This window comes from Taurulus bubalis (genome assembly GCF_910589615.1).
Source record: "Taurulus bubalis genome assembly, chromosome: 16".
Classification (NCBI taxonomy): Eukaryota; Metazoa; Chordata; class Actinopteri; order Perciformes; family Cottidae; genus Taurulus; species Taurulus bubalis.
Genome location: NC_136604.1, coordinates 20,079,528 through 20,101,908, shown reverse-complemented (window position 1 = coordinate 20,101,908; position 22,381 = coordinate 20,079,528). Strand labels below are relative to the sequence as shown.

The following is a 22,381-nucleotide window of genomic DNA, read 5'->3' as shown; positions in this document are numbered from 1 at the left end:
TGGGGATTTGGTAGTCCTGCATGGCCTAGTTTGGCCCACCTCGGCTTAGCTCCGTCAACAGGCCCGGCCCGCAGCTTTATTGCTGGTAATTCACTAGCCCTCAGTGTTTTATGCCCTCTCTCTTTACAGCCTAAGCAGGCCAAATCCATTTAAATAAACACCAGTGCTGCAGAATGATGGCTGAGGTGTTTAAAAGCACTGATGCAGGACCAGCACATACACTGCATCACAGCTGGGGCCATTACGGCATTCCGGGGCCAATATAGTGTACAAGTATTAGATCAGGCGCGGACAGGAGATCTCGCCGAAGAAAAAACAAAAAGCCTCTTTGAATTTATATAGCGTGCAAGCGGGCGGCGTACATGAGTGCTTTCGTATAAGCGAAGCATTGATTGTACCTGCAAACTTGCTGCAGCGCAACCCGAGCTGTGTGCAGAAGTTGCCCCTACAACCTGCAAAAAATTAGTCGCAAGATTTTGCTGTGCTCGGATCAGGAGAGGGAACTGATTTAGAAACGTGCGGAGAGCTCCCGGTGCGGCTAAGTGTGCGGCCATTACTCATATGTAAACTCATTACGTTGGTCTAATAGCTCTGTCTCGCCGACTCTGCCTGCGACTGCCTATATGGAAAGAGCATTAGCGCGGCCTATGTATGGAACACAGCGCTGTAGTTCATTCATTCCTCACTATGGTATGGATCAGGCAGATAATTAACTGCAGAGACATGAAGTCATTGTTCAGTTAGAGATATGGGTCCGCTCTAATAAGCGGGAGTGGCGAGGAGAGAAAGGCTCTGCTAAATGCCTGATGAGAAACTACTAAACTAGCACAGTCTCTTTGCACTGTTTGTCATCACACGGTCCCCGTTACCTCAGCTGTAAGCTCCTCCTCCAATCATAATAGTGTTTAGCGCGCTCGTCACCTCACTTGGACGGTCGAGCGCCGCCGTGACATCAGAAGGCTGTTATCACGTGTATCGGCCCGGAGGAGGAACGCTTCTCGCCTCGAATCTCAGGCTAACGCTTTGGGCGAGGGCCGATCGGGGGAAAGCTGCAGCCTCCCTGAGAACCTAACGAGCACTCTGGATTGATTCCTTTCCTCATAAAACATTCAGAGTCTATTTATTAATATCTTCAATTGCGCAATGTTTGCTCATTGCTAAGCCTGTGCCTTAAACCAGCAGCAAATGTTCATCTGCAGAACAGCTTGAACCCGACTACGGGACTAATTCATGCCGGGCCCCAGTGCTCGATAAACCAAAACCTTTCAACTATATTTGTATTTTTCTACATGCATGTTCCAAAGGAGGAGAAGGAGTATGCAATTGTAAGGATTTTTATTCAGATAATTCAACTTTAATGGAGGAAAAAAGTAATTGGTCAAAATGTATTATTTATGGTACAGTATTTTTTTTACATCACTGGAGGGGATCTTTTTATCTTTTTTTAACTTTTAATTGCAGTTATATCCTTTATTGAGCCTTTTTTAGATTAAAAAAAAACTAGTCCACATACAATATGTTATAATATATAACAAAGGGCTTGCCCTGTGTAGGTGTTTGTGGTCTTAGTTTATCCTGGTTCATGGTGATGTGGATGACATACAAGTTCATTTGGTTGGATATCTACGAATTACAGCGCATTAATTGTTGTAAGTGTACCAACGAATGAGCTCAACTGCTATGAGAACAGCCTGAATAGGTGATGCTCAAAATCTCAATCTGTTGTGTATGCTGCAGGAAAACAACACCATATTCTAGTATCATCTGATGAACACAGAGAGATGGTGTGAGAGTCTAAAGAGTGAGAACAAGTAAAAATAAGAAGGGTATAATCAGGCTCTGGCTTAAATATACATTAAATGTTGTTGTTTTAAGAGCTTAGCGAGTTCCCCTCATAAAGTATAATTTACGTCCCCTGCTCCGGTGTTGTCTGGGGCTCCTGCACAAGGCCCGCCTGTGCCGGGCCCGACCCATAAATCCTATAACTTTTGAATGGACCTCTGTCCTGGACCCGGGAGCCGGTGTCTGCACGTCTGTGGCGGGAGGGCCGCAAATTACAGAAGCTCCACAAGCGGCCCAGTAGGGGAAAGAAGAAAAAAAAAAAGTTTATCACATCGTTCCAAGAACTGCAGGGGAACCCTCACACTACACAGCCAATACATGTATTTAGTGTATTTGGTGAGTATGAAAGGTCTGAAAATCAACATGCTACATTGGATCTGTCCCTGTGGGATATCATGCATATGTGTGGGTCTCAGTGGAATAGCTAATGCATTGTATATATATATATATATATATATATATATATATATACATGTCTGTGTGCTAGAATATTCATCAAAGGACATCTACGCGGACTAAAAGCATCAAATAGGCACACAAAAAACACACACTTTTCACACGCATGTACTGAACATGCTCCTCTCTTGGTCCCATTGATTCGCATCCTCTGCGATGCTGGAGGCCGACACAGAAGAAGACGGAGACGGGTGCCAAGTGGAAGATTATTCAGAATAACATGAAGTGCTCTGTGTGGGTCCTGAGAAAAGTTAGCGACAGCATCAGAACAAATGGCGCTGAAATGGTTGCATCACAACCATCTGAACGCCGTCTCCATAGCCGCCATCCTCTCTTTCTCACATGTATGATTCATATGGATGCATGGAGGATTTCTTCAAAGCCCTCGCATGTTTATGAGTCCATATCATCTGACGCATTTATGTTTACGCTCCCAAGCCACATTTGACATTTTCTGGATATGATGCATCATTAATGATGACCTCAATAGGCTTTCACATCTTTGGCCCACAGATCAATAAAGTGGTTAGGGGAGTAGGTCAGCGGCTCTCCAGAGGTGTCTGTCAGTGTGTGAGTGTGTGTGTGTGTGTGTGTGCGAGAGTGTCTTTAAAGCGTGCCTCCAAACAGTCGCACCCGGCAAGTGAAGCAAGTGGCTGTAAAACGTTGGTGCTAATTGGCGGCCGAGCGCGGTCCCGGCTGGCAGGATTGCGGCTGGTTTTCCAAGATTTTTTTCTCTCGAGCGATCCCTGCCTGCGAGGCTGCGGGAGTTCCATCCATTATTGATCAGCTCCAAGGATGAAAGCAGGAACGCTCAGTGGGGACTGAGCATCTTTGGCCCCGCACAGGGGAAGGGAAAAAAAAAACAGCCTTGACCGCCAACGCTGCGTGAAAAGAGACGAGGAAATATCTTCTTTTTTTAATGTATACATCAAACTCAGAGAACCCTGCACGCAAAAGCAAATAAGCAGACTTCATGTCAAATGTAATTAAACGCGTCACATGGCGTGGGTCTTTACTCACCCGGAGCATTTTGACGCGCACTCCTCACTGAGCTTTTTTGTACCCAGATGATGACATTGTGTTACGCGCCGCTCTGCCAGCCTTGGCAGCCGCTCGGCTCGGCGCTGCTCAGTGATTCAGCTGTGGAAGAAGAAGTGACCTCCACCTCACCTTGGCAACGCTTCCCCGACCAAATGGACGTCTGGCAGCCAGAACACACACTGGATATACAAGCATGTGTGCACGCCAGTGATAACACACACCAACATGCAGAAATAGACACACACACACTCACACACTCACTCTGTCAGGGAAAGGTTACAATGCTGTTTGAAACAAAGGGGCAGATGGTTGACAATGATTCAGTGCCAGAGCTGGCAAGGTGATTAAAATATGAATTTCTGTGTGTGTGTGTGTGTGCATTTATATGTCCCTGTATATATGTCCGTGATTGAGGTGTTTTTTTTTTTTTTACTGGAAGACTCTCATGCGTCTAAACTTCCCCCAGCAGTGTGTGTTTTTCATGATGCAGTTTGCTTTGGCCCGTTAGCGGTTCTCTCAGTCCAAAGCTTTGCCAGAAGAAGCTATAATGTACTTTGCATTTTTATAACGAGCTGTGAACTAAACCACTGCTGCTGTTGAGTCATCATTCCAGCAAACGAGAGCTAATTTGCGGGAACAGTTTTGTGGAAATTGGAAAAGCTAAATAACTTCATGAAAGTGAGATCCTCGCTTCTAATTGCCTTGTTATAATTTCTTCCTATTAAAGATTTATTTTGTTCCACAAACATTCAAGTTATAACCGTTACGGTTTTAGCACTGGTTGATTTGGCAACACCTGTAGTTGGTTTAACACTAAAGGTCCCAGAATGCTGTGCAAGCAAACACAGAAAACAGCCTAGCAGTCACCACTGCCGCCGTCTTGCAGTTGCTGAATCAAACTGCTGCTGCTCCGCCTGAAGTAGCGCTTCATTCAGACGCTGTTGTGGGACTACGGATAATATTATGAACCCAGACACCATGGAGTTTGATGTTCCCACGTATGTGGAGTTTACACAACAAGTATGAAGCAGAAGTAGTGGTTATTTCCATGGTGGATGAAGGAAACGGTATCCGTTTTACGGAGATAAGCCAGGCGCAGCTCCTGGAGGAGCCGGTGAAATTCACCGAGCTGTGTGCGGCTACGGATGATGTCATGAACCCAGACACAAGGGCGTTTGATGTTCCGACATGTTTGGGACTTCCACAACAAGTATTAAGCAGAACTAGTGGTTATTTATTCCATAGTCGATAGCGGAAAAGATAACTCAAAAAAAAAATTAAGCCGCGTTTGGTGTGAACACCCTCGTTTCACTCGCGCGAGTAAACTGAAACGTTTGGTGTGAACGAAGCATAAAGCTATGTTTTCACAAGAGATTTGAAGGATTTCAAAAATCAAGCTTCCGTTTTTCCGCTTTAGGGCTTTATTATCTATTTACACTTGTGCCTTAGGACAATGGTGCCTCGTTATTTAGAGAGCTGAGATTGTTCTGCATGTTGATACAACACATGAGTATGTATGTATCTCATATGAAAGCGCCTTTAAAAGGTGAATTTAAGAAATTATGTAAAAATCGAAAAAATGACCTCAGAGGGTTCGTCTCATAGAGATGCTAAAAGGATGTATTATAACAGCGTCTGCTCATACAACTGTTACTTCTCGTTTTTCATGCATTTCCTACGCAAGCCTGCAACACGTGTCATTTTAGGCTTATACATTGCTTCTGTCCATCCGGGGAGAGGGATCCTCCTCTGTTGCTCTCCCTCAGGTTTCTTCCCCTTTTTTCCCTGTGAAAGGGTTTTTACTATCTTTATTGGGGGAGTTTTTCCTGATCCGATATGAGGTCCCGGGACAGGGATGTCATGTGTCCAGATTGTAAACTTGTATTTGTGATGTTGGGCTATATAAAATAAACTGAATTGAATTGAATTGAACATGCATGCAGTCTTTTCAAAATAAAGTTCCGTCTTTACAGGAAGCTTCGGTTTAGGCAGCAAATCCACTTTAGGTGGGTAAAGTGCTGTTTACCAAGGAGCACAATTCACGTGACTAAAACATCCACACTGACTTCTCAAAGGGAATGGCAGACTCTTCCACTTCATACCGCACAACATAAAACTGCTATTCAGAGAACGCAGATCATGTATTGAATCCCAAAAAATGGGGTCTGCTGTCATAAAATTCTTCAGGATTATAACTCTGAAGCCCGGACTTGAGAGACCGTCCACTTCCCGCCATCGGCCCCCTCAATGGCCCTCCACTCTAATCCATCCTGGGTCGTTAGCCCTGTCTGCGGAGGCTAATCATCATCTCCTCTAGCTCAAGTTAGCCAAAGAGAGAGAGCAACGCCAGAATGAGACGGTTAAATATTCATGTCCCAACCGCGGTGTAATATCCTCCGCAATGATGTTTGAACCTTTTTGACCCCGAGGTAATCGGCGGTAATCACACGGTCGCGCCGAAACAGAGATGAATTTGATCTGTCGGCGGTTTGAGTCTGATGAGCTTTTGACACAGCTGAACGCCGCTCATCGGGCGAAAAGCTCAAAACCGTGAGCGCCACACAGGCAGGGCGGCGTTCCTGGTGACAGACAGTTCATTTCACCCTCAGGCATGTAGGTATGACATCACTCCATTAATAATGGAGCAATTAATTATGACCTATTAGACTGATGAATTAGATTAGATAGAGGAGAGGTTTGCAGCCATGTGATAATATTACACCACCATACATTAATGACTTCTTGGGGAGCGATGTAGGATATAATTTATATGTGCCAGTTTGGAATGGCATACAGTCAGCTATCTAATTATATCAATGATAAATGGTGTTATTGATATGATAATGATTCCTCAACCCCAACATGGTAATACTCTGCCCTTGTAATGTGATTACTCTGAAGCGGGCAAATCCATATTGTGAGACTTTGACGTCTCGCAATGTGACAGCAGACAGCATCTAAAATGAAAGTTTCATATTGATGACACACTTAGCCTCGTGGAAACCACTGGTGCGTTCAAGGTGTCTTTGAAGCGACCGTATGGAGGGTATTTAATGCATAAAGATGTTATACCACTTTCAAATATTTATGGAGTTTTGTGCCGCCGCAGTGGGAAAACAAAGACGCTTCCAAATGACAAACATAACGAGTGAACTTTAATATTTATTAGTGATTGTTGTCTTGTTTGAGCACATTTGTTGCTTTAGATATCGCATCATGTGAATGTATCAAATGAGTCGTATGTATGTATATTTGTATTCTATGAGAGAAATGGATAAAAGAAATAAACTTGAGAATTTGACTCATCAAGCATTTTTCTGGCTTTTCATTTTTTTAAATGTGACCTATTGGAATTCATTGTCCTGGAGTTATAAGTGAAGCAGCTGCCTGTGGGGTCTTTTAAGAGGAAAACACATTACAAAGCTTCAAATATGAATGTTGTTATCCTCCTGTGTGAAGACTGACGAAACAAAGGACCTTTCTTTGATGAACAAAAAGCACTGTGCTGCATTTCACTGACATCTAGTGTCAGATGTGGGAACTAAGATCCACTGAGTCTGACCCTGTGCAGGTGTGTGTGTGTGCGTGTGTGTGTGTGTGTCCCTTCCAGACACAAACACACGTTATCCACTTCCCCATACATCAGTGTAGTCGTATCGATCTGCTCGATATGACCTTGGATGATCAGACAAGTGGAAGTGGCACATTGGAATGAAAGCCATCCATCCCCTCTGTCCGCGAGCCGCCGCTGTAATGACTTAAGGGAAGAAGAGGGAGGCGAGAAGGGGCCCGTGGAGATGGACCCCTGAACCAGTCAGCTCTGCAGCGGCCTTATGCCGCGGCCCGATCCCCTCCAGGCACAGTCTGTTTCGGGGTAAAAGGAGGAGAAGTGGGTGTATCCAATCACACAGATAGATGGACAGATAGAGCTCAATCCTTCGCAGGATTACGTAAGTGGATGTGTTGCCTGGATAGCCTCACATCTGAATATGTAATGTAGTGTATTAAAATGATAATCAGTAGATGAGTGATGAAATATTTCCTCTTGGGGCTGAAAGATGAAGAGAAGCCACGCTTCAGGGCTTGATGGAGGGTTCTTCTTATGCTTCATCCTCCAACACGTAGAATCTAACTGGATACGTAACACGTGTTTCCCTGCAGCTGTAACATATAGAACAGTTCATAATGACCATTTTATTCTAATTTCAGATCACTTGGATGACAACTGACATCGGTAAGCAGTGTAAAAATGTCACAAATGATGTAAAGATGTTGAGGCCCAGGTCTGCTGACACTTTGTATTTGCAAAAGAATATAGATTTAACACGTCAGAATATATACAAGTCCTGCATGCAAGTAGTTTTGAGGTACTTGAGGTACTTTATGTGAGCACTTTATACCTCTGCTTCATTTCAGTGGCAGAAATTGAACCTTTAAACTGCTGCAAAATAAATACGGCCAGCTTAAAAAGTATTATGCAGTAGAGTAGTCAAAATTAGCTCGATCTCCATCTCATGTGATTTTCTGTATGATTTATGGTCAACAAATCCCAATACCTCAGAACCAACAATGAATTGTAGTACAGGTACAAGTACAAGTACTGTATTTGTGCCTACATCTTATTTCTCTGTGCCTTATATCTCTCACAAATGCACTCTGACATGTTTCCTTCACCATTAGCGCAGACGCCGTTCTTTTTTTTTGCACATGAGATCCAAATGTGTATTAATCCACAGCTGAGAATTATCCCCAAGAAATGCAGAACATACTCCTGTTTGACTCATGTTGGCAGTGGCCCGCTGTTAGAGGCAATTACTGAGCCTTTTTAAAATTTAGGCCCATTAGTCCTATAAAGACCTTTAAATCGGGGCCACAAATATTTGCACTGAGTGCCACAGAGAGTCAGAAAGTAGCGGGAGATGAACTATTGCATTGTTAGTTTTGGTCTTTTAATTGAATTTGTTGACGATAATACAAATATAGAAAAGCCTTATACAGTAATAAATATATTTAGGAACATTTTTAACTTTTACCTGCATGCAAGACTTTTGCTGAGGAAGGGAAACGTGCAAAATCTTAATAGGTATTCGACCACAGAAAACAAATCAATCAGAGCGGCAGTCAAAACATTTTTCAATAGAAGTAACTGTCTCAGCAGAGCGAAAGTATGGACATATTGTGACAGCTTCATTTGTGTTGCCTTATGTCTCCTCCAGACTTCCACTGTCTGGAAATCTAATTACAGCAAATACTGCACATGCACTCCCAACAATCTTTTCAAAAACAGATTTGTTTTTCCCTCCTGAAGAGCCCAAGTGAGAAGAAGCATGAAGCCCAGAATGAGAAAACATTTAAAAAGCTTTTTTTTTTTTCATTTCTTTCTTTTAGAAAAGGTCTTATAACCCATATTGAGCAATAACGAGCAGTATACGGTCACGCAGGCCCACACACACACACACACACACACACTTCTCTGCCTCTTCATCATAGGATGTGACACCTGACGGCCCATTAGTTCCCAAAGTGCTATTCTATTCTATGAATTCCTCTCCTTATAGAATATTTAGACTCTGTGTGTTCCTCTCCGCTTGTCAACATGGGCTGCATTATTCATGTTAATGTGCCATTATCTGACGCTCTGCATGATGTAACGTCGCCATTCCCCGGCCCCGGCACCCTCAAACACATCCAGTGACCTTCTGAACTGTGCACTGCCGTCACCCCGCCTGCAGCGCTGCTTCGCATAATACACCAGAGGGGGAGAGGAGAAAAATGTGCTTTACAGAAGCTTTATTGTGCAATTAAAATGTGAGCTTACTAAAAGCATAGCGACATTGAAGATAACAAAAGATAGGAGTTTTTTTTTTTACCACAGCCCTCGGTGCATCCATAACTGCGCGCCTCCAATACCTGCTTTTAAGAAAGAGATAGAGAGCAGCGCAGTGAATTTAACCAGCTTTTAATTATGCAATTATAAAGGTGTGCCTGTATTTGAGATAGAGTGATGTGTCCTGACTGTATGCTTGAATTTCACAGAGATAGGACATAAGGGAGAAAAGACAGGGAATTTCGATTTAACAAGCCTTTAGTGCAATTAAAAGATAAGTCAAAAAAAGCCGAACCGCATTCGAGATAGAAGGACAGAATTATTTTTGAGTTTTAATATTTCTTTTGTGAATCCATAAGGGATGCCTCGGTTTGAGATACAGAGAAGAAAAGGAAATTAGGTAGACTTTCAACTAGCTGTGAAAGTGTAAGCTTTAAAAAAAACAACATGTGTTTGAGATGGCGAGAGAGAAACTGGCACAGATTGAGCTCATTTTAAAAAGTAGTTTTTCATTTAGGGAAATGTGCTTATTGGTTTTCTTTGCGTTAAGAGTTAGACGAGACAATCAGTACCGCTCAGTTATCTTAAGCACAACTACAACAACTGGTTTTGTTACCGAAACCCAAGCAAGTGTTTTTTCTTCTATACTCATAATTTGACCACGAATTTGTTCCGACTGGGCGGTTTGACAAAAGCGTCTATGAGACGAGTTGGAACGAGAAAGCGCTACACCGCTCTCACACCTGGATGGTTTATAAGTAGCTGCAGCTGCTTAGCTTAGCTTAGCTTAGCTTAGAGTAAACACTGGCAACAAAGGGAACAAAGGTGGCCCAACGTGTGAAAACAACAATTTGCAGACATAACCCCTAGTAAAACGTTACATTGTTGCTTTTACACTTTACAGGGTTTTTTGCGTTGATTAAACAACAACATATATATTGTTAATTAATGAGTTTTAGAAGTGCTGGTAGGCAGATTGTGTAACATTTGAACAGAGGCAGGCTGGCCGTTTCCCTATGGCTCAAGCCTTTATGCTAAGCTAAGCTAACACACTGCACGGCTTTCAAAGTTGCTGTCTCAAAGCTATTGTGGTTTTAACTCTACATACATGAATGACTGGCGATCGGGGGTCACGCATGACAAGATTCTCAACTCTTGGCAAGAATCTACGTCAGCGTTTTCCCCAAAAAGGCAAACTATTCCTTTCAGTAGTGAGAATAACAATGTTGTGCATTAAATCGTATTTTCTGTGTGAACGTCTGTACATCTCTATTAGCACTCCATTGAACTGCCAGCTTGAAAGTGTCCTCCAGTGCATGCTGGGTAGTGGCCACTATCCCATACCCCTCCCCCCCATGACAAGGATTAGACAGGTGCAGAAAATAAACAACTAAAACTGTCTTCTCAGTCATCAAACCTAAATATTGTGGCTTTGGAAGATGGTTTACCCTTTCTATTCCAGAAGCCAATAAATGGAAGGCTTCTCACAACTAATTAACATGATGGCTTGGATGTTCCCCCATATTGACAGTTGCTTTATAGGCTGGTGTGGGTTGATGCACAGGTTATTTTTAAGATACCAGACAAGCACAATGCATAATTTATCACACCAAAGGATAACCCTCCCAAGCTGGTGAATAAAGGAAGTAATAAGGGCAGCAAGGCATGCAGCTGAAATGACTGATAGTGCTTTACAACAGCTTCTAAATAGAGTAGATGAAAAAAAAAAAATCCTGTTTGCACATCATCTTGAAGGGAAGTGTAATTATCTAGCAGCCAATCAACACCTAGCACTCACTTCCTGTGTCTGACCTTGCTGGACTCGTAACCATGGAAATATTTATTTCTCTCTCTGGTAGAGCAGAGCTTGGTCATTCAAAAACCCGCTCCTGTGTGTGTGTGTGTGTGTGTGTGTGTGTGTGTGTGTGTGTGTGTGTGTGTGTGTGTGTGTGTGTGTGTGTGTGTGTGTGTGTGTGTCGAGGTGAATGACAAACAAGACCAATTTTCCATGTCTTTCTTTCACAAGGGCACCTTGGAAACAGTCTCATTCTGCCTTTTAAGGTTCACTACAGTGTGTCCAAACAAGAAATGGCAATGAACCACTACCCCCATGTGCACACACACACACACACACACACACACACACACACACACACACACACACACACACACACATATATACATATATGCTGCCTGGTGGCAAATGTTCTTTTCTCACACGGATTGGCTGAATATGTGAAAATGACAGTATTTGTTTTCTTTTCATTTGGGATCTGTTTTGACAGTCTGCATAAATAATGTATCTTCAGGAAACACTGAAATATTTACACACCACATATTGGCATACATGTTCATGTGCGAGTGCACGTGTGCGTGTGAGTGTGTGTGTGTGTGTGTGTGTAAGGTTGTTGTTGTTTTTTACATTATTTTAGAGACGGACCATGCCTTGAAGTGAGCCTTTAATGAGAGGCATACCGCTTACAGAGGCGGAGACGCTTCTTTGGTTGGCGTTCTCCGAGGCATTATCAGCCGCTGACAGCTGCTGAATGCAGCGCTCAGTTGAAGTCGACTGTCCTGTCAGTCGGCCATTTGATGGACAGTTTAAGAGACTCCACCGTTGGACAAAAAAACCTACCTTACCTTACAACGTGCGTCTCTTTGTTGGTGAAAAGTTGAAAGGACTTAACCGTGAAATTGAAGCATGAAATGCCTGTGCATTTGTGGTCATTGAGAACTTGAATAGGAGAGAACATCTGATAGTTGTGCGGGCCATTTTATACTTTTTAGACAAAAACCTACCTTTGAAGTGAGAGAGAAAAAATATATACATATAACATTATGGTATTTATGTGATATTCCTAGATATGGTGAAGGCCTAACTACTCTTTACACACCTTCTCACCTTTGTAATGCTTTCTGCCTTTGCCTCATGCCAAGATACCCCTGATGACATCATCAGGGTTATTATCTCAGACATTTTAAAGCTCGCTCCCTTTCAGCAGAGGACATTTTCACAGGACGGGTAGGCGGGATCTCAGTTTTTGTTTGTAAAATCGGTGGAGTCGCCCTTTAAACTGATCCCCATTTTCCTTGAAAGGCTTTTCCGCAGGACTTTGGAGCCTTCGCTCCCATCAAACGACGGTGAGGTCACCAACTGATGTCGGGCGATTAGTCCAGGCTCACTATTGGCTTTCCAGTTCATCCCCAAAAGGTGTCGAGGTTCTTTTAAAACGAAGACAGAAAACCATTTCTTTCGAGGACATTAGGGCGGCTTTCTCAGGGCGGAGGTTAAAACAGTGGGCAGTTTTGGTAAAAACTCAAAGTTGTCTCGACTCGCTACTTAAGAGGTAATCGGCAAAAGAGAAGGGTTCACGATGAGGTCACTCAAGAAAAGTTTGAACCAATTTAAAAACACCTGCGGCCAGATTCCAAAAGCCCTTCAGACTAAACAAACTTCAAAGACGTAATATCTAGACAGGTGGAGAATGTGCCAAGGGGGGAAAGTTTCAAACGGCTCAAGCAGCTAAACAGCTGACAACAGTAGACCTATATGTTCGGCTATAAATATATAGGCTAAATCTGGCTTTCATATAGTACTGCTGAATATTCCCTGTAGGCGGGTATAGTGACTCCCTGGTGAGTCGGGTGGCTAATGCTCAAATCTCCTTCGGTGACACATTTTCATTTTTTTTCTTTCTTCCTTATATATTTACATTTTTGCTGTGATTGTCAGGGTTTAAATGTGACACAAATCATGAGAACTTTTTACGAAATAAACTATGCACTAAACTCTTTAAAGCATCTGATAAAGACAAAGAAGGTTGTGTTAACAGACATATGTCATATATTAACCTTATGGCATCAAGCCCTGTTTTCCGAAAATCCGAATGGTTAATAAACTAAATAAATGCTGATTATCTCCTCAGCCACAAGGCCTATTTGAATAATTAAAAACAGAAAACCCTTGGGAACATATATAATAAGTTCATCTAGTGTTACTGGTAAATTGGTTTATGATGTGCACAGAAAAGCAAAAAATAAATAATTAAAAGTTGTATTTTCTTATCTTAACTATTCACTATATCTGAATGTGATATATAACTCTATATGTTAAGAGTATCTGTGCGAAGTTTGGCTTTGATTGAGTGAAGTTAAGTATGTTTAATAATGATCGAGAGTTCACACCTCTTTTCTTTTCTTTTTTCCTCATCTGCACGCACGCATGCGCAGTGTCTCCGTTCAGCTGATTCACGTCAGCGGCAGCGTTTGAGATCTAGCGGTCCGACAGCACATGGACGCGCACTGAGAAGAGCCGCCGGCCAACGGGGTAAGACCGTGTCCGTCACCGCGTGCATGAAACGAGGTCTGCAGGTGCCTGGGAAAGAAAAAAAAATGTAGGAACAATAATTAAGAGACGCAGAAAAAGTGAGCCATGGACTGAGTCTCCACGGCCGCGATGACTCACTGGTGTTCAGAGCTGGCGGTTCGTTTCTGTCTGCTAATTGTTGAAATGACCACCGTCTGATTCCGCATGTTTTTTTTTTTTTTTTAAACCGACATATTGTGTCTTGTAAGTAGCCTAAAGGGAAGCAATTGTGAATACATTTAGTGTGAGACAGTGAAGAAACCCTGTTGCATTTTCGGTTTGCTTTGGATCCCATAAGACAAATGAAATGCCAGGTATGTTTAGGGAAAACTTAGCAGCACCATGGACAGCGCTCTGGTTTAAGAGCCTTCATGGGACTGAAGCACCTGTAGATTCATAATCCAATAAATAGGTAGATCCAACTAATATCCAAGACCAATGAGTTTGAGCCTAATGCATCATAATGCAGCATAAAGTCAGTTGTCAGTGCTTCACATATGCATTTAAAAAGCACTATTCTATATTAAAACAGCTTTGGTGTTATAAGAACTTATACATGGTGTAAAAGCACTCCATACAAGTAAATGTTCTGCTTTCAGAATCCCATTTCGGTAAAAGCACAGCCAAGTATAGAAGCTACAAGTTGGTCACTTCAAGTCAAACGCCAAAAATCAAAAGTGTTTGTTTTGCTGAAAGCTTATTGCCACATTATTCTATATGACATTATTTGATTGTTAGTGCTGATGCATCTGTGCATAAGTCGTCTTAAACGGTTATAGCTGTTTGAGGTAGAGTTAGTTTTTACTACTATGTATTTTATATTAAGTTAGCTGGTTTAGTTTTATGGTTCCCAACCAAAGGGGTCGACCCAATGCAAAGGGTCTCAAAATCAATGCAAAGGGTCAAGTGATATGAATCCTATAGAAAAAGTTGTTTTTATTTTGTTATTTTTATAAAACTTTTCTCAAATCTTTACTTTCTTTCTACAGGTTTGCATATGTGGGTCTGTAGCTGTTATTTAAATAAAAGCATCTAAGAAGTTTTGAGGGGAAATGTCTCTTTGGTGGATCCGCCTACAAAGACTGTTATGAACCACAACAATGTGTTGTGTGTTATGAATTTGTCATGTGCTTTTACTGGGAAATCCTAAGTAAATGTATTCAGTTTCTCTCCACCACTGGAGCCACGAGTCAGGCCTCAACACATTGACCTAAAAGCACGATTACAAATGAAGTCACATAAAGTTATCCATTGCAAATATGTGAGTTAAGGACTTTTCAACCTCATTTTCTTGTGAACTCACTTTTAATTGCATTGATTTTCACCATGAATAAAAGCAGAAAGGTCACATTATTTCCTTGAGAAGTAAAAAACAGACAAAATGGGTGAATATGTTTTAATTTTATGAAGTATGCGTTATTTTTTTTAGAAAACATTTCTAAATAGCCAGAGGTAATTTAGAGCTAATTCATGGATATTCAGTTTAAATTAAGCTTTCTTCAACCTCGGGCAATCACACACACACACACACACACACACACACACACACACACACACACACACACACACACACACACACACACACACACACACACACACACACACACTGGTTATTTTGTTGGCATAAGAAGTTCACTATCTCACATATCTTTATTGTTTTTGTGTACATCCCCTTAGTAGCGCAGGGCTCGCAAACACAAATCACACAGACTCACAAAAAGTGTGTTTTAATTGGACAGAGTTTGCTAGCAGCTCATCCTCTCAGGTTGGAAAAGAAAAAAAGCAAAGAAAAGCTAACATTACCTTAGCAGCACGTTCTCCTTTGGTGACTGCTGATTTGTTTTCAGGGTTACGTTTGAAATTGCGGTCGGGTTAAACTCGCTCTCCGGTGTAGCGCCTGAGATCAGCCGTGTGTAGCCGCCAAGAGAAAAACCATTTGAAGGCAGAGAATGAAAGAAATCAATCAAACCGCCTCGGGAGAATAACAACAGAGAAGGACATGTGTGCATATTTGTACGTGGAAGAATAGAGTGTGCATGCACTCGCGTCTGTGTGACTCATACGTGGGCGGTAATAGAGCCGCCTCTGTGTAGCCGTCAATCGTTCACACGCCGCGACAATAACTGGGGCGACCCCACGACACAGGCCGCGATTTATAACCAGCCTCTGAAGGGATGGAGGCTTTTATATCGGGAAATCCACATTCAGCAGATACACAATGTGTGTGTTGGCCTATAGCTGACATCCACACATATCAAACTGCTCAGGACTCTGCATGTATATTAGTTACTGTGTTTCTCACTGTAGGTGTACAAGGTGTGATGGCGCTGTGCTCTGAGGCCTCCGGCTCAGGAGGAGAATCCTCCGGGAGTGAGGTGAGCTGACTTTCCGCCCCCCGGGCGATGATCTGGTTTCACTTGATTTTATTACAGCTAAATGATGATCGCCTGTCGGCGGGCGTGCCGAGAAGATCTAATATGCTTTTTTGGCGGCGCGCTTTTGTCTCGCTACCACTTTTAATTTGGTCCCCCTTTCTGCACGACATCCTTTCCAGGCGGGTTCCAGCTGTCTTCGGTTCGGGGTCCGGTCCTATCTGCACCACTTCTACGAGGAGTGCTCGTCCTCCGTGTGGGAGAGAGACCCGGAGGACCCGGGGTTCGTCCAGAGGCAGAGGTCGACCCTCTGGTGGAACTCGGCAGTCTGGAAGGTCGGGAGACCTGCTCCAATCAGATTACATTGCACCAGCATGTGAACCCCCAAAATGCATTGTCAGTGCGAACCCACTCCGGCATTTCTCACATTATTCGGGAGCGTTTCTCTTGAATCAGTCCTACTTTGATGTGTCATATGCATGAACATATATCAGTTGAGATTAAATCCACCATTGGCATCTGTTACATCCCATGAGAAATCACACCTGCACCCAGGAAGTGATGCATGTTCATTATCAGGTTTGTTTAAAACGTAAAAACGTCTCTGGGGACCCTCATATTTTCACACAAAGTTAATTCATCATTCGTTCTCTTTAGTTTTAAGCTGTTCACTAATATGGTACAGTCAATGGGTGATGTCCCATGAGTGTGTGTCTTCATGTTACACGCGCTTTAAATCAAGCATACCTTTCATCTGTTTCGTATTGTTGTAAATAATCATCTTTTTGAGCCATTCTGCCTTTCCTCCCCTGTGCTGTGACTATAATGATGCTACTGTTGCTGACTGACTTGAACTCAATCCATTGTTAGTCCCTTCCTTGGTAAATGCAGCAATCAATTGCATTGATTTCATGCTATTTTGAGGCTCACCTTGATTGTAAAAGCCTTTTAGTGCACGCCCCTTTTCAACAATACATGAAAATCCAGTTGTAGACGACTGATGCACTGCTGTACTTGTCCTGCCAGCCTCCTGTTGGCTGCAGACAGAGACATGGAGGGCTGAGCTTCACCAGTGAAATAGCTCCAAAATACTGCCTCTGATTTACTTGTGTAATATAGTGCAGACGATGCACCGTCTCTGCATGATGAAGTGCGAGCAGTGGCGTGGTGGTGTTTGTAAATGTTTATAAATGTGAGGGATTGCATCTCAGCCCCCTGACCATGATTTTGGATGAATTGGATTCAATTTGGATTCATCACACGAAACAAAATGACCTTTCCTAAGTAGACGTGAAGAGCACTGAGCAAATAGGACCACCTATTAAAGAGACCAAATATTTACTGTGGCTGTTTTTAAATTCTTAATTTTTTTATATATTTATTTATGTTTTCTATTATATTTATTTATAAATATTGTATTTATTATTATTCATTATTTAATGATATTTTAATTTGAATATGTTTTATATTTTATATATATATATTTTTTAAATATTTTAAATATTTTTAATATTTTTATATTTTTTGTATTTTGTACTTTTGTATTTTTGGTGTTTTGTCTTTTTTGTATTTGTGATGTTTTCTCCTTCCCTCCTTCTTCCTCCTTTTCTTTTGTATTGTATCCTTGTGCTGGAGTTCTGTCTTGTTAAATTGTAAAATCAATATATAAATATATATATATTGATAAAAAGACAAAACACCAGGGATGCACATATTTCTACGTTTGGTTGATTTCCCCGCCTCCCCCTCCCTGCAGGTGTACCTGGCTCTGGGTCTGCTGATCCTGACTGCGGGCGTCGCCGTCCTGTCGGTCGGTTACTCCACTCCCCATAAGATCGAGTCCTTCGGAGAGGGGGACCTGTTTTTCGTGGACGCCCAGGCCGTGAGCTTCAACCGGGGGCTGCACCTCGGCACCGCGGCCGGGATCGGGCTCTCCTGTCTGGGATCGGCCCTGGCGGCGATGGGGGTTGTGGTTCTGATCCTCGCCAGGGCCAATTTGAAAGAGTTCCACAGAGAGGAAGGGGATCGGAGAGGAGAGGCTGGGTTCAAATGGAGGGGATTTAGGGATCTCAGGGATGTGGTCACTAAGCCTCCAGGTATAGAAGAGGGGAAGATACCCGTAACTCTGTCCAAAGGGGAAAATGTGCAGCCCTCTTCTTAAAGCAGATCCCTGCTGAGCTCCAGGTTGTACCGGCTTTTGTTCTAAACCTGGCGCCTCGTTTCCCGTGTCTTATTATCGGTGTTGAAGGAACCAAGTGTCATTTTAGCATGTGAGTTGTTCAAATGGAGGTTTGTCTTGTGACCTGGATATTACAGTTACACATAAAGATCTGGACACCAGGATTTAAAAATGGGAAAATCAATTCGTTCCCATGGAATTAGCCGCGTTAGCTAACCGTTAGCAGGTCGCTAGCTCGGAGAGCTCTATTTCCCTGTTCAATACCTTTATACTTATATATTGTATGGAAACACAATCCCAGGGAGAGCAAGGTCTACTTTCTACACCTGTAGGGTTTTAAAAGCACAACTTGATCTGAAGAGATCTTTTAATAAATCCCAATTTAAATGTATAAATGAGCCCTCGAGGCTCCAGCCAGAGACGTGTAGCTCTTTTTTATCACAATACAGCGAGTTATATCCACCTCAACACTCAAAGAGAGCAGCATCTCTCACGTCTGATGGCAGAAAACAATGTTTTTACTTCCCACTTTGGGATTTATCGTAGTTTTACTCAAAATAAAACAGTTTTTTTATTTTTGAAATAGTGGTATCAGCTTTCCAAATAGGTGGACAACGCATGCATCACATACATGTGTAACCTACACAATAATTATAGGAGATTCAGAACGCTGCTCACATGCAGAAGAAGGAAAAAAACATTATTAATTCCGTTTCCACATTTTCACATAACTCCACTGATGCTCAACCTGCTATATTCAACATGTGCAGTGACATGCACTCATCCACCCCCCCCCCCCCCCACACACACACACACATTCATGCTCCATTGACAATATCACCTATTTTCTCCCACTGTAATCTTGCTCTGTAATTGCCTGCAATGTGTCTCTAGGCAACAGTTGGGCTCCAAGTGCTCGACCACGAACAAAGACTCTTTTCTGATTGGCCGAGCGCTTTCCCTCTCTTCATTTTTTCACACCAATCAGAGTTTTTGTTTACAGGCAGACAAGCTGAGTGGTGAAGCAGTGAGGTGAGAGGCCACCTGTGGGATTAGGTCAAAATAGCTTGAGTAATAGAGAGTACAACTGAGAAAGAAATATGAAAATATAAGTAAGATCATAATCATGATGTCCTGATTGGTTAACTGCACTGATTCCACTTGGATGCTATTATTGATGTGTCATTGTTCTGTTGTGTTATTGGCTTTGATGACGATATTGAAATGAAACGAGGATCACGTGTCTATATAAACGTATGATCTGCATAACTAAACGTGTTTAGTTTCATTCAATACAAATGTTTTCACCATTTTTTTTAGAGACATTTGCAAACATCCATACAAAATCACAATCAACATAAATAACTTCCTTAACCTAATCTAATTACATCACCAATGAAGTCATCCAGTGTAATAAATACAGAAAGTGGCTCCTCCCCCTTTTGTCTCTGGAATACATGGTGGGTAAGAACCAAAGAAAGAAAATCATTAAATATGGAATAATAACAATCACTAAATTGAAAACTAGAAAGCTGATACTGTATATAAGACACACCTGGGATAGTGTGTATCTTCATACAGCTCCATGAAGGAACGATGGCGGAACAAACAATTAACAATTATGGTGACAAGTATGAAATATATCAAAAGAGTGCGTTCTCACTCTGTCACACTATGACATTTATGGCATACAATACGATGACGTTTTGTGATTAAATTAGACTTTCTTATGTCATATTCTACTTTCCATTTATTGAAGCATCCCATAATATCACTATTTATTTATAGTTGTGTGGCATTCACTACTACTGTAGCATACTTTACTATGACCTTTAATGACGTACGGCTAAATATAACCTTTTTTAAAGACTTTTTCAAATGTATGTAATGTCTTTTTTTCATGTCATACTTATAGCATGATTTTTTTATGACTATACTATAACTTTTAACTACATACTATATTATAACTTGTTTGCCTTTTCATGGTCATATATAATGGGGAGTATGTTTTTTTTTCAGCATGCTCTACTATGATTGTTTTTGAGTGAATCCTGAACACAAAACGAACGAGACCAGGTAGCCTCTTATAGCAATTTGGCGGTGTTCATTATGCTAATCTCATGTAAAGAGATTAGCATAATCTCACTCGTGTGCACCTCTTTATAAACAAGATGTCTTTCATAAAGACATGTAGCTTACAATACACGTGTGAGCAGACTCAGGGAGATAAGAAAAGGACGAGAAACAGAGAAAGCAGCTAAGGAACCAGATATGTTTCGGGGTAAAAACAAACTTTAAAGGAGTTTTTATCCCTTCTATTAATCAAAAATCAAAAATCATGTAGCTTTAATTCTTTTCAAGAAGCCTATAATCAGTAGGATTCATTGTCTTTATGAACGTCTGTACAAAATCATGTGCCAAACCCATCCAGTAGATATTGATATCATATTAATATATGTTATTACATACAACAATAATGAGCTATCCCCATGACAACTGAGCAGCTTCATCCGCTGATGCAAATTGAAGGTTAAAGGTTAAAGAAAAAAAGCTTGAAAACGTGGAGTTTGAAGTTAAGATGTTTGTTCAATCTGCAGTACAACCTTCTGTCTTTCCTCCGTCAGCGTAAGAACATGTCTTTTTTTATGTCCATGCAAAATAAAACTCACCTACAGTATGTAAAGCTGACAAAAAATGATCTAAAATCCGGAAACGGTGAAATTTTGTTCTGTAACTTTTTCATCATCAACGCATTTTGCCCGTTTAGCCTCACTGGAAGAGAGTATTACATGTACGGTACAAAATGTGTAGTGTGTGTGTGTGTGTGTGTGTGTGTGTGTGTGTGTGTGTGTGTGTGCGAGCTGTATTTATGTCTGAATGAGAACACGGTGTTACTTCGGGGAGACGAGTCGCAGCTGTGAGGGTGACTCATCTCATCTCGTCTCCCGAGTTTTGCACCGACAGGAGGGACACCTAACGCTCGCTAATGGAGGCGGCGTGCACGTACATGCACTAACTCCAGGTCACAACTTGTCCAATCCATTTGTTTGGCACCACTTGTAGCTATGTGCTGTGTTTACTGGTCCTCTGATGTTCCCTCACCTTTAATAATAACGCTGTGTGCTATTTCAGTCTGACACACAACAAGATGATGATGATGATGAAATATTGCATTTTGTTGTGTTTTCAAGCTCTGTAATGGTGTTTCCTGTGTGATCTTTTACATAAACAATTACTTTGTATTGTACCGTAAAAGTCGGATTATACGCCGCTCCTACCTCCGATCAGTGTCCCGCTGTAGCAAGCTAGGAGCAGCGCTAGCTAGCGCTGCTCCTAGCTCCCCGCTCCTGCTGCTAGCTCCCCGCTGCTGCTGCTACTGTCCGAGTCCCCTCTGCCCAAGTCGGGTGTAGAGCCGGGGCTGGTCCCTACCTTTGGTGGTTGTCGGGGAGCTAGCGGGGAGCTAGCGGGGAGCTAGCGGGGAGCTAGCAGAAGCTAGCACGGAACTAGCATGAGCGCCAGCTGGCTACAGCGGGGTGCAATGGGGACAATGACCGAAGGTAGTAGCGGCGTATAACCCGACTTTTACGGTAAGTTATAATAATTAACTTTATTGATTGTTTAAAGGTCACCGTTTAAACAACTATTGAATATATATATATGTGTAAGAAATGCAGGATGTGTTTGTATGTTTGGCAACATCACGCCTGCGTTTGAGCTCAGTGACATCACAGGGACTACTTTCTGTCCTCGCACACTTTGAGCGCATGTTTGCACGGATGATTTGAGCACGCCGGGTTTATTAGCAACTGCATGTAAGTGCATAATGAGATAGAAAAGTGGAAGAAGCGGTGGCAGCGTTTCCTGTGAAGATGGAGGCCGATACGCTCCGCTGACTGCGAAGCTCCGAGTGTGAGTCACTCTGCTGTGGGAGAGAAGCGCACAGCCGAGGATCGGGCTGCAGTCTGCTGGGCTGATTGGCAGACCCATCCATCCCAGTGTGTGTGTGTGTGTGTGTGTGTGTGTGTGTGTGTGTGTGTGTGTGTGTGTGTGTGTGGGTGTGTGTGTGTGTGTGTGTGTGTGTGTGTGTGTGTGTGTGTGTGTGTGTGTGTGTGTGTGGGTGCTGTATCTCTGTGTGCCTGGGAGTCTGCTGCACTGCTATGATACTGTAACATCTCATCTGCTGTGGAGAACAGATAGGAAGCTGGAATGTCTCTCAGCCAGTGTGTGGGGTTGGAAACTCTTTGGACGAAAAAAAAAAACGGATCTGTTGGCAGTCATCGGAAAAAGCAAAACAAAAA

General features: G+C 42.3%; 1 protein-coding gene across 1 annotated transcript; it reads left to right on the top strand.

Annotated features, from left to right (window-relative positions):
- Positions 1-15,853: 15,853 nt before the first annotated feature.
- On the top strand, positions 15,854-18,065 carry nrsn1l (neurensin 1-like; the record flags this gene model as incomplete). The annotated part of the gene is made up of 3 exons (XM_079232170.1): positions 15,854-15,907; positions 16,087-16,239; positions 17,661-18,065. 3 exons carry the CDS (start codon positions 15,854-15,856, stop codon positions 18,063-18,065), a joined length of 612 nt encoding a protein of 203 aa, XP_079088296.1.
- Positions 18,066-22,381: the final 4,316 nt, after the last annotated feature.